General features: G+C 40.3%; 1 protein-coding gene across 2 annotated transcripts in view; it reads right to left on the reverse strand.

The window, feature by feature from the left end:
- Nucleotides 1-4,951: 4,951 nt before the first annotated feature.
- The window catches only part of COL9A1 (collagen type IX alpha 1 chain), a 91,885-nt gene continuing 83,284 nt past the window's right edge, over nucleotides 4,952-13,552 (reverse strand). Inside the window, exon 38 of one of the 2 annotated variants that reach the window (XM_036248346.1) lies at nucleotides 4,952-5,874. In XM_036248346.1, coding sequence (XP_036104239.1) covers nucleotides 5,690-5,874 — 185 coding nt within the window. In that variant the 3' untranslated portion in view covers nucleotides 4,952-5,689. The remainder of the gene's footprint in view (nucleotides 5,875-13,552) is intronic. The other variant, XM_036248347.1, reaches the window with a different exon arrangement.

A 13,552-nucleotide genomic window follows, 5' to 3' on the forward strand; every position in this document is an offset into this window, starting at 1 on the left:
AGAACTGAACAGACTTGCAGAAATATAAGGGTAGAAATAATTTAGTGGACAACTAAATCAGACCTTTGCCTTTGCACTTTTTTTTTTATTTTTGTAAATAATTTCTTGTTAACTTATGTTTTCTTCATTTGTTTTGTTAATTTATGTTTTTTCTCATTTTAAGTATCTCTGAAGCAGACAAAATAACCTTTGATTTGTTAGCTCTTTCCATTTTATTTCTTCAGTGGATTTATATATCTAGTTGCCTTGCAGATTTACTATTTGCAACTTTTGTTTGTAACTACCCTCGTGTCTTAGTGACAAATTCGTAAACACCTAAGACGCCATCCTGCTTTCATACAGGATATACGCTCTCTTTTTACAGGTAAAAAGCATTTAGCTTTAATACAAAATGTTGACCATTTATAAAATTACACACTGTCTAAATCTTCATATTGTTTAAGGTACTTAAAATTTTACAATTAGATTTGTATAATATTTACATTTTTCCAAAAGTAAGATATCACTCCTTACAAAAGTAAGGTAAGAAACACCATTTTTCAAAATACCATTTTCATTTTCCTAACATCGATGATAATAGCCTGAGACTGAGAATTTCTATGTTAAGTCATATGCTTAAATTTTTTAATGAATTTCCATACAAGTTTTGCAGATTTGTTTATTGCTCTGGTTCTTAAATTATTTTTCACATTTGTTCACGTCCACTTTCTTAAGAAAGAGTATTGTCATTGTTTCCTAATGTTCTTTCTTAACACTCTAGAGGAATGCACCCCCTTTTTATACGATTTTTCTCTCAGAGATTACACAGACTTCTAAGAGGAAGAGATGCAGGAAATAAATGCATTTGTATGTTTTATGCCTAGGTACTGCAAAGTGACTGAGCCCCTTGAATTATATTCATTTGCTAGTTGGCTGGTAAAGGTGGCATTAATTACATTAAATTTGTTTAACTACTAGGAGTCTCAAGAAACAAGACAAATGGATGTCTTCATTTTCATTATATAGTGTACCCAAATATTTTTCAACAAAATTATGCCAGAGTAATTCATCATTTTAGTTAAATTGAATAAAGAACAAGGTGAACACAGAGAAAACTCATTCAGGCAAATAGACGCAGAACAGCAAAAATTTACCTCAAAGATAAGGCGGGCTTATCAAACCAAAGCCAACCAGGTTGCTTCATGAATTTGTCAACCACAAATCCTACCAGTAAAGTAGGAGATTTCACTAAACTTAGGGGGTAGTTTAATAAGATTTAAATTTGTCAGAAGGGTGTGTGTTGCTTGACGATAATAAGCTTATGGGTGTAAAAAATAGTAATTACCATTCTTTATTTTGCTGTATTATTTGAAGTATATTTTAGGGATAAATATTTTTCAGCGTGTTCATGTATTTAAGTTCAGATTGTTTTATGGCATATTTTATGACTGTGCGAAAATTAACATTTTCCCATGTTGTGTGTCCTCTCTCTTACCTCATTGGACTATTTAAGATTGAATTCAACACACTCATGTTAAGTGGAATGACACTGGTTTTATTCTAGTCTCACATGGATATAATGCTTTGAGGCCTTGATTTCTAAATATACTCAAGATGCATAATGAGCTTGTCGCTTATCTCAGCAATAAAGAATTTGACCCTGAATCAAGGAATTCTAAGGTGCAGTTATTCACACCATGTCTACTCCTCACCACCTCCTGTGGTCCATGCGCCAACCTGAGCTGCACTGTGCTCCGAGCCACACAGAGGCCAAGAAGCCTGTGAATTGGTCTTCTGCAGAGTTCTTGTTTATACCGTGCTGGTAATTATAGTTTGGTTTGTCACACAAATCAACTCTTAGTTCATGCTCATTAAGTTTATAATTAATCTCCATAGCAGCTCATGAAAGGTCTGGTCTAATGATTTGGATGAGAATTATAAGCAGAGGCAAAAGTCAGAGAGCAGACAGTCCTTTGTGACTTCTGTCCCACAAAGCGATCTCCTCCCTAAAGTCAGTCGGGACTCCCTGGAGTAGAGGGGCCTGCGCAAGATAAAAAATATCACAATTCACTTATAAATATAAGCTCTTCATCATGAATGATAATAGGCAATAAGTAGTTAAATACACAGCATGTTTCCTCAACAGAAATTCACTACATTAAAACGTGCCACGTGGATTTCTGTGTTTACTTATCAATGACACACTTCTTAACTGTTCTCATCCTCAGGTCCCCTTCGATGTAGTAAATCAACCAGGTGCGCTCTTAGGAACATTCCTAAGTCTTTCACACACAGATTTTCGACTTGGAGGGCAAAGACAAATTCAAACGACTCTTTAAAAGCAAGTCCCTTTCTCGGACCCAGCTTCCCTCATCTGTTCTCTCTCTAGTTATTCTTAGACCACTTGGTTCAAGAGCAAAATGTGAAGGCGTGTTAAGGGGAAAGTTAGCATGGATTGCCATTTATTAAGACTATTTATAATAATATTATTAAGGTGAAAAATATAGCAGTCAGCATCCACTGTCTGATTATCTGACGGATATGGTACACGTCCTCTAGTTCATCATGTAAAGAGCATCTGAGCACGTGTGCGTGTAGTCATACGTTTGTCCAGGCGCCAATTTTGACTGTTCTCTGCGCCCCGTGGACTCGATGCTGCCAGGACGCCAATCACGAGCTCACGGAAAAGGACTAAGCACACAGCTGAAATGTATTCATGACTCTTATGAAAAGAGAGGCCTTGACCTGTATTGATTGAACACAAATATTCTTTTTAAAATACATATATTTAAAATCTTTTCTGTCCATTGCCCATTTGTAAACAGCAAAATTACTAGTTCACTCGTATTATTTTTCTTATAGTTTTTTCACTCCTTGTGTCAGGGCTACCAGGATATGCCTAAAAACAATTCCCTCGATATTTGATATGACTTTATCTATTTCTAGGGATCTCCCCCATACTCGTTTATGTCAAGATTATTGTACATCAGAGACGCCATAACCAAAAATTAAATAATGCAATCAGAGGTGATCTTCTAAAGAAGAGATTTACATTAAGCTTATTTCAGGTTGCAAATAAATTAGATTTAACTAACAGTGTTTAAGAATAGCAATATTTGTTTAGTCAGATTGAAATATAAAGTGTCTGTGAATAATCAAGTCAGTCACATAATTGATAGGCCTACTCATTCAGCCTCTTCGGCTAGACAGAGGTCAGCTGTCCCAAACCATGCCAGTGAGTTTATGTGCTCGGCCAGACTGGGAAGAGATTTCCATGGTTCTTAACTAACCGGTCAGATATTTGCGATGGAAGCACATTGCAATGCCACAGAAGTACTGACTAGAAACAGAGCAGAAATCACTTGCCCCCAAATAGCATGCCCTTTACTAACCAACTTTAATTATTCACACACTCCTCTCTCAGCAAGTGCCCCCGGGGACACGTCATCCCACTTTTAGAAAATAACTCAAAGAAGTTTTGGAGACTTCTATTTTGCTAGAGAAAGATATTTGGTCTAATTCAATATTCATCAACTCTCACAGTGAGGCTTTGCTGAACACTTTGCAATTTCTCAGTCAAGTATTTACTGCTTCCATAAACTACTTCAGTTAACCAAGTTTAACATGGATTGTTCCCACCACTGGGGTGGGCTAGTTTTACATAATCTATTTGTAAGTACTTGTTGCCAGTATTGCCCATGGTGTCTGTGGGGCTTGTTGTGCAGTCTTTTATGTATCGAGTTTGTAAAACATTTAAATGAACTTCTTCTTTCAAAATTTTTTTAATTTTCTTATGAAGATTCTATTGCAGAACTGAGAAAAATATTTATTTGGTTATCTAATTTTTCTTTCATTGTATTCAATTATATCGCTCCAGTTAAAATAAAACCAGCTTGGTGTAAAGACAAGGCAGTTTCTTTGCATTTATTTGATTAGATGTCACAGTACCTGAAAAGGTTTGCCATTCATATAAATATTATTTCAGGTAGTTAAAACAGATGTCTCTATTTCCAAAACGTATCGATGCCACACGAAGGAAGACCATCCTTCTCAGTGTGTAAATAGCACCGATCTGTGGAGCCCACTTGGAGTCTTTCTCCTTACCCACAGTCCATGCTGGAAGTCCAGAACTAGAAACTGTAAGCAGTTTGAAAGGATTTCAAAGACAGAGGACATAATGATTGATTTAGCCAAACAAATAGGACTAAACGTTTCAAATGAATAGAACATACACACAAGAAAAAAAAGATTATCAAAAATCCTATTAGGGCTCACTCCCCTTGACTTGAGAGAACTGAGTTCCGTAAACTAAGGAAGACATGGACTGTTTTGTGCACTGCTCTGTGCCCGGGGACAAGCCCCTCATATGCACGGTGACATAAAAGGACTGCATTAAGTCTCATCAATCATCTATATAGATGTTGATAAAACAGCAAGCCAGTGGGATTACATAAATAGTAATCAAGGGCTTGAGTGGTCAGGCAATGCCTAGCTTATTCATAAGAATCCAGTGCTTTGGCTGACTTACCTTTACAAAGTGTGTATGAAAAATGGTAAAACAGTCATTTTGCAGCAGTGAGGTTCTGGATGGGAGGGAGCTACAGACCAAGGCAGCAGTTTCTAACCTAGAAATTGAGCAGGGCTAGATTTAGGGCGCTCATCAAGTCTCTGAAATAATCTAAAAACATGTTTGTCCAAGGTTTGGGTCCATAGCTTTCATTAGAATTTCAAAAAGGTCTATGAAGCTCCCTGTCCCACACCACACACACATATACAAAGAATTTCTGTCACTGGGTAGCACCTTCAGGGGAACAGTAAAGGCTTTTTAATTTCTCTATAGAAAAAAAAAAAATCACTAACATAAACATATACCTAGGGAAACAGCAGTCATTTACAAATTGTAATGTATCTAAATACGTTCAGTGACTTCTGTTTATTGAACATGATTATTTACAAGAAAACATGCAAGAGATTAAGAAACCATATTTATTTCTTCTTGGGTACAACCAGAGACGTTACCTCAAACCCTTAAAATAAATAATCTCATCAATAAATCTTACGCATGACAGGATATTAAATTCCTTCTTTACTTTCACATAGAAGAGCTCAAAATATTAATAGATTTGGGGTACAGTACAGTTCAACAAGAATTCAGGCTGACCATGGAAACCAACATGTGCTGTGAGGAAATTATTCCACGTGGCACAGAACCTTCTTGCCACTTCAGAAAGAGCACATTGATGGGGACTTTAAGCACCGTTTCTATGGGCTGCAGTGGGTTTCTTCCTAACTAGTCTGTAATCCTCTGTATAGCCAAACAATAATCTGAAAACATCTAAATACAAATGAAAATAACTACTGCAACTGAGGTAAACCAAACAGTTGTTGCTGTTGATCGGCACAGTGGCCCACAACATAATCACGTATGTATAGCACTCTAACTTCAAGATCCTGGGAACAGGATTATAAATTTATTTAAAGGGAGGTTTTGTTTGTTTTTACCAATGACTCTGCTGTCTCTCCTCCCAGGGAAAGGAAAGAGGATTTATTGAATAGCACCATTGTTCTAAATCTGCTTGTCAAGTAGGACTTCTGTCATAATGTTGAAGGTGATACACTGTCGTCTCTTGCCCCAGCTTCGGGTGGTCCCTTTCCTCCAAGCGCCTTTGCCAGGGGTGGTTATGCGGACAGCTGTGCAGCGCTGAGCCTCTCACTGATCTGGCCCTTTGCTGAAGGCTCGCTGACCAGCCTGCAAGGTGCAGGAGGCTGGCTCGCAGAAACCAGGGGGGCCAGGAGGGCCCGGGGGGCCGGGCACACCAGGAATCCCTGCCACCCCCGGAGGGCCTCGCTCGCCATCCCGGCCATTCCTTCCAAAGCTAGCAGGACCTGGATCACCTGAAACACACACACAAATTGCAATGTGAACAGAACACTCAAGGCTGCAAAATGGCAAAAGGCACTAGACCCTGCAGCCCAGCAGTATGTACGTAGGAGCTTTCGGAAATGACGGATGATGATGGGTGATGATGATGATGATGATGATGATGATGAAGTTTCTTCACTGGACTTGGGTGTCTTAGAAATTGAAAGTGGAGGACCTCGGCATCTCTAACCCACATTTCCATCTGTAGACCTGTGCTGTCTAATATGGTAGCCTCTAGCCACATATGTCTATTGAGCTCTGAAATGAGTCTAAGTCAAAATTAGATGAACTATAAGCATAAAATTCACCTAAACTATGAAGACTTCATATGGAAAAAAATAAATAAAATATTTCATTAATAATTTTTGTATTTATTACATGATATGATATTTTGAACACCATGGGTTAAATAAACTATATTATTAAAATTAATTCCACCTCATTCTTTTGACATTTTTAATATGGCTACTTGAAGATTTTTATTTTTTCATAATCCCGAAACTTTTTTTATTTTATTAAATGTATTGGGGTGATATTGGTTAATAAAATTAAATAGGTTTCAAGTGTATAATCATGTAATACATCATTTGTATATTTGTTATGTGCTCACCACCCAAAGTGACCCCTTTATCCTTTACTGACCCCCCCCCTTGCCTCTGGTAACCACCACGTTGTTGTCCGTGTCTGTGAGTCTTTGTTTGTGTGTCCTGCTTATTTGTTTGTTGCTTTCACATTTATATCCCACATGTTTTCCATCTAACTTATTTCAAAGATTAAAATTCACACACAGGCACAGCTAGCAGCTGTGCTCCCACTTCCTCTCCGGCACAGCGCACGGAGTGCGGCCCTGATTCCAGGTAGGCGGTCAGCGGACACACAGACAGGAAGGAGTGCAGCTCAGCGGAGAAGCAGAGGCTCTGAGACAGTCATGGCCCCAAATCTAGCTCGGCCATCGGTGGATAGGGTGACATTAGCAAGTCACTCATTTCTCACTTTCTGATGGGATGGTGCCTTCCTTCTAATTAAATTCTATGCCTGAAAGCATCTGATAAATGGGGACCATTATTTTCATTATAAGGATATTAACTGATTCATATCTTTAGAAAACGGTGCACCGCACCCTACGTAGTTCCATGGCAGTCCTGTCCGGTGCCTACTCCTGCACCAAGTCTCAGTTCTTCCGGGGCATGTCTTCCTTTCCTCGTGCTCCAAGTTGTTTGGTTTGCCCAGTAAGTCACCCCTAACAAAGAGGGATTTCTGGTTTATTTATGAAAAGCTCATCCAGCCCTGGCCAGTTTGGCTCAGTGGTTAGAGTGCCGTTCCACAGACCAAAGAGTCACGGGTTTGATTCCGGTCAAGGGCATGTACCTCGGTTGTGGTTCAAGCCCGGCCCTGGTAGGGGTTGTGCGGGAGATGACCAATCAATGTCTCTCTGTCTCTGTCTCTGTCTCTGTCTCTCTCTCTCTCCCCTCCCATCCCCCCCCAACTCTATCTAAAGATAAATGGAAAAAATATCCTCAGGTGAGGATTTAAAAAATAAAGAAAGTAAAAAAGAAAAGCTCATCTAGCCTAATCTCCCTCTGGCAAAGACAGCAATTTACCCTTGAGAGCTTTGGGTGATGTCGTCATTATCATCATCATCATCATCGTTGTCATCGTCGTCATCACATCACATAAAATGCTTTCCCTTTACCCTGCCCGTGCACTGTGCTCATTATTGATGCATTTTCTTCATGTGCAACCTGAGAATTAGGAAGGCTAAACGATTGTCCATCATATAGCTAGAAAGTGTTGGAGTTAGAAACAAGGGTCCTTACCCACTACCCTAACCTAACTATATGTCCATAACTAATGATCTGCTAATTCTGCTGAGGGTGTGTGTGTGTGGTGTGTGTGTGGTGTGTGGTGTTTTGTTTAATTCATTGGGCCTGAATTGACCAGAAAATAAAAACAGGCACAATAGCCAAGAGTTAGTCTTCATTCTTCTAGGACGCTACCTATCATAAGAAACTAAGGATATTTTTCTGAGGATTAGCTCTGTAGAAATGGCCAGAGGAAAAATAAACCAGCCTTCATGCCCTGACACTGGGCATTTGCTCTGAGGTGCTCCAAAATTATTGTGTGAGCGCTAATTTGGGAGTAAAACAATGTCACAGTCCAAGGCATTCAAGAAGTCCAGCAACTGCATGAAAAATATCTATAAACTACTTTTCAATTCTAAAAGCACAAAACTTAAATGTTCTCATTCTGCTTTGTCTGCCTGGTGTGTGTGCTAGCTACACCAACTGCCTAATGACTACGCAGTGTTCTGACATTTCAAGGACCTAGAAAAATGGTATTGCCAAACATTTCATATTTTTTTAATCTGAATGTCTATGTCATTCTCCGTGCAAACACTAGAGGGTAGTCATGTTACATCAATGGAGGCCCAGCCCTGTGGGAACATTCTGAAAGAAGGATCTAATGCAAGCTGCAGAATGAAAGAGAATGTGTATGTAGACTTTATTTTTTTTTTAATCCTCACCTGAGGATATTTTTTCTATTTAACTTTAGATAGAGTGTGAGGTGGGGAGAGAGAAACATCGACGTGAGAGGGACACATTAACTGGTTGCCTCCCACAGGAGACCCTGACCAGGGCCGGGGACCGAACCACAACCCAGGTACATGCCCTTGACCAGAATCATACTCAAGACTCTTAGGTGCATGGGCCAATGCTCTAACTGCTGAGCCACATCGGCCAAGGCTGTATGTAGACTTTAAAAGAAAACAAAACAAGGGAAAATGGCGGCAGAGTGAATGGAAGCTACACAGACCATCTCCCAGGACCAAACTGAAATTACAAGTAAAATAAAGAAAAATCGTCAGGAAAAGGCAACCGAAAAGCAGCGTGGAGGACCACATAACCAGGGACACGGACTCAATCCAGGTGGGCTTGCGAAGACGCGAGAGGGGGCCGGGAGCCCACAGTTCGCAGCGGCCTGGGCTGGGACCTGCAGCCCTGGTGGGGACCTGCGCCCTCCGCTGGGAGCTGCCACAGCCTCGGCCAGGAGCGAAGGCCTTAGCTGGCAGCAGCGCCCTCGGGTTAAAGTCGCAGGCGGCTCCACAGCACAGAGCCGGGACAGAGGCTAAAAAAGCCACAGCCACTCACCTTGGGCTCCGGCAGAGGGAGGGCAGACTGGACTGGAACTGTGTGGGGACACTCGGGGTTTGGAGGGCACTCAGAGCTATTACTGAGTTGCAGCCACACAGGACTGTGGTCATCTTACTCCTTCCCAGGGCCCTGGGGAGAGGTGGCAGCCCCTCCCTGGGAGATTCAACCCCACCCGGTGGCCATAGAAATGCTAATTGTGGCCCATTAACAACCAGCAGCTGCCCCACCCTCGGGAAATCCTCTTACACCAAGCACCTGAGGGAGTTTTTCATTCAACTGAGAAGCCAAGGTTCTTCAGGTGACCTCTACTAATAGCCTCCAGGCAAAAAAGCTAGAGGATAACTACCATTCCCTGGGCTAGCAACTCTAACCAGGAAAGTAAGACTTGACAGTGGTGTTTAAAGTGGGTCCTCCCTGCCTCATCCAAACCCAGGAGAGGGAGCCACAAACAGCAGAACACCAACACCCACAGGGAAAATTTGGCAGGCCCCAAAGCCCACTGTGATAGCCAAAATGGTGAAACACAGAAACAAAAGCTAAATGAAAGAACAAGAGAACTCTACTGAAGATGAGATAAATGAGGTGCAGTTAAGCAAGTTAACAGAACTAGAATTCAGAGCCATGATCTTGAAGAAGCTCAACAGCATGTGTAAGGACATGAGCACCATGAGTAAAGACATAGAAATGTTGAAAATCAACCAGTTGGAAATTAAAAACCACCAAGAAGAAATGAAGAATGACATATCAGAAATAAAAAACACATTGGAAAGTCTAAATAGCAGAGTAGAGGAAGCTGAGGACCAGATCAGTGAATTAGAAGATAGGGTAGAAAAAAAATGAACCAATCAGAAAACCAAAAGGAAAAAGCAATTAAAAAGTAGGAAGACAGCTTAAGAGAACTGTGGGACAACTGGAAACGTAATAACATTCGCATCATAGGAGTCTCCAAAGAAGAAGAAAATGAGCAAGGGTTAGAATATATTTGAAGAAATAGTGACAGAAAACTTTCCTAATTTGGTGAAGGAAGAAGGCATTCAAGTTCAAGAAGCACAGAGATCCCCATGTAAGAAGAACCCAAACAGGCCCACACCAAGACACACAGTAATCAAACTGCCAAAAATTAAAGACAAAGAAAGAATCCTAAAAGCAGCAAGAGAGAAGCAACAGGTTACCTACAAAGGAAACCCCATAATGGTCTCAGCTGACTTCTCAACAGAAACACTACAGGCCAGAAGGGAATGGCATGAGGTAATCAAGGTCATGAAAAACAAGGATCTGAATCCAAGACTACTCTACCCAGCAAGGCTATCATTCAAAATAGAAGGTCAAATAAAGAGCTTCCTAGACAAAAAAAGGCTAAGGGAATATATTAGTACCAAACCAGCACTTCAAGAAATGTTAAAAGGACTGCTGTAATTAGCAGGAGAAATAGGAAGAAAAATAGAACCACACTAAACAAAAATGACAATAAATAAGTTCATATCAATAATCACCTTAAATGTAAATGGATTGAATGCTCCCATAAAAAGACACAGAGTAGCTTATCGGATAAGAAAGTATGACTCATCTATATGTTGTTTATAAGAGACCCACCTCACAACAAGACTCACATAGGTTGAAAGTGAAGGGATAGAAAAAAAATCTTCCAAGCAGACGGAAAGGAAAAAAAGCTGGGGTAGCAATACTCATATCTGATAAAATAGATTTCAAAATGAAGGCCATAACTAGAGACAAAGAAGGCCACTACGTAATATTGAAAGGATCTATCCAACAGGAAGATATAACCTTGATAAACATATATGCACCCAATATAGGAGCACCAAAATATATTAAAAACCTTCTGGGGACTTCAAAGGAGAAATCGATAGCAATACAATCATAGCAGGGGACTTCAACACCCCACTGACATCACTGGATAGATCCTCTAGACAAAAAATTAGCAAGAAAATAGAGACTCTAAATGAAGCACTAGACCAAATGGATTTAATAGATATCTACAGAGAATTGCACCCCAAAACTACAGAATTCACATTCTTCTCAAGTGCACATGGGACATTCTCAAAGGTAGACCACATGTTAGGACACAAACTAAGTCTCTACAAGTTCAAGGAGACTGAAATCATATCAAGCATCTTCTCAGATCACAATGGCATGAAACTAGAAATCAATTGCAACAAGAACATGCAAAGGCATTTGAACACATGGAAGCTAAATAGCATGTTATTAAACAATGAATGGGTTACTGAGGAGATCAAGGAATAAATTAAAAACTTCCTGGAAACCAATGAAAATGAAGACACAACAACACAAAATCTATGGGATGCAGCAAAAGCAGTTCTGAGAGGGAAGTTCATAGCACTACAGGCCTACCTCAAAAAACAAGAAAAATCTCTAATAGACTATCTAACCTCAAAACTTAAAGAAATAGAGAGCAAACAAAAAGAAAACTCCAGAGCAAGTAGAAGGAAGGAAATAGTAAAGATCAGAGCAGAAATAAATGACATAGAGTCCAAAAAAAACAATTCAAAGGATCAATGAAACAAAGAGCTGGTTTTTCGAAAAGATAAACAAGATTGATGGACCCTTAGCTAGACTTACCAAGAAACAAAGAGAGAGAACCCAAATACACAAAATCAGAAATGAAAGAGGAGAAGTAACAACTGACACCACAGAAATACAAAAGATCGTTAACAACTACTATGAACAAAACGGAAAGCCTACTCACTGTATGGGAGAGCATAATTGCCAATGACATATCAGATAAAGTGTTAATTTCCAATATATAGAGAGTGCTAATACAACTCAACAAAAGGAAGACAAAGAACCCAATTAAAAAATGGGCAGAGGAACTAAATAGACAGCTCTCCAAACAGGACATACAAATGGCTAAGAGACATATGAAGAAATGCTCAACATCACTAATCATCAGAGAGATGCAAATTAAAACAAGAATCAGGTATCACCTCACACCTGTCAGAATGGCCGCCATCAACAAATCATCAAACGACAAGTGTTGGCAAGGGTGTGGAGAAAAGGGGACTCTAGTACACTGCTGGTGGGAATGCAGACTGATGCAGCCACTATGCAAAACAATACGGTGTTACCTCAAAAAATTAAAAATTGAACTTCCATTTGACCCAGTGATCCCACTTCTAGGAATATACCCTAAGAAGCCTGAAACACCAATCAGAAAGAATATATGTACCCCCATGTTCATAGCAACACTATTTACAATGACTAAGATCTGGAAACAGCCCAAGTGTCCATCAGTAGACGAATAGATAAAAAAGCAGTGGTACATATACACAATGGAGTACTATGCAGCTGTAAGAAAGAAAGATCTCTTATCCTTTGAGACTACATGGAGGCACCTGGAAAGTATTATCCTAAGCGAAACAAGCCAAACAGAGAAAAACAAGGATCATATGATCTCACTTATTTGTGGAATATAATGAACATAACTGTCTGAGGAATGGGGTAGTCCCAGAGACGTGGAAGTGGGGTACAGACTGACAATCCCCAGAAGAGGGGGTGGTGGGAGAGAGATAAACCACAGAACTTATATGCATGTATGCATAAACAATGGACATGGACAACAAAGCTGGGGAAAGGGCGGGGAGGGAGAGGGAGGGGGGAATCAATGGGGGGAAAAGGAGAAACATCTGTAACAAAAATAAATTAATTAATTTAAAAAAATAAAAGAAAAAAAAACCCACCTGCAAATAATTGAAAGTATCAAGTTGGGTATTCTATGTTAATCCACTGGTTATGTAAACTTTTTGTATGTGCCAGGGACCATCTTATATTTCTCACCTCATACGGAGCTTACTTTCATGGTGTTTGACAAACCACATATGTTTGAGAAATTGGTGTAAACTGGGTTGTTTACATAAGCTCCCCACAACCAAATAAAATATCTGCAGCGATGGAAACAGGATAAATGACTGCAGCTACACTTAGTTAGACCAAGTGTGCCATTTGTTTTGGCTTTGTTTTTTCCACTCAGTATTCACAACCAAAGCTCACCTATATGCAGATTGTGCATGAGAACCCCGAAGAGCCTGTTCATCGAGTGTGGCGCTGAGCAAAGCCAGCTCTCCCTGCATGTCCAAGACGGGAAAAGCGTCACAGCTCACAAGTCACAATCCTGGTGGCCATATACATGAGAGTTCTCGTTTAACTCATTTCCCTCCTGAGTTTGAATGCACATGAAGGAGGTCAGGACCCATTATCAAATATTTTTTCTTTGAACTCCTCAGAGTGCCAAGGAACTCGCCACGAAGCTCAGTGGCCACAGACACAGAGGTGCCCTTAAAGAGACATCCCGATCATAACACCACTAACGGCCTCTGGTAAGAAGCTGCAGGTGGGCCAGGGATCGAGGGGCCTCTGAAAGCCCAGGGGTCTCTGATGTGATCCACACAGCTCTGTGAAAGAGGCAGAAAGGGGATGAAGACACTAAGGCATCAGGGGACATGCCCAAGTCATATTACTAGAC

The sequence above is a fragment of the Molossus molossus genome, unplaced genomic scaffold (genome assembly GCF_014108415.1).
Source record: "Molossus molossus isolate mMolMol1 unplaced genomic scaffold, mMolMol1.p scaffold_m16_p_8, whole genome shotgun sequence".
NCBI lineage: Eukaryota > Metazoa > Chordata > Mammalia > Chiroptera > Molossidae > Molossus > Molossus molossus.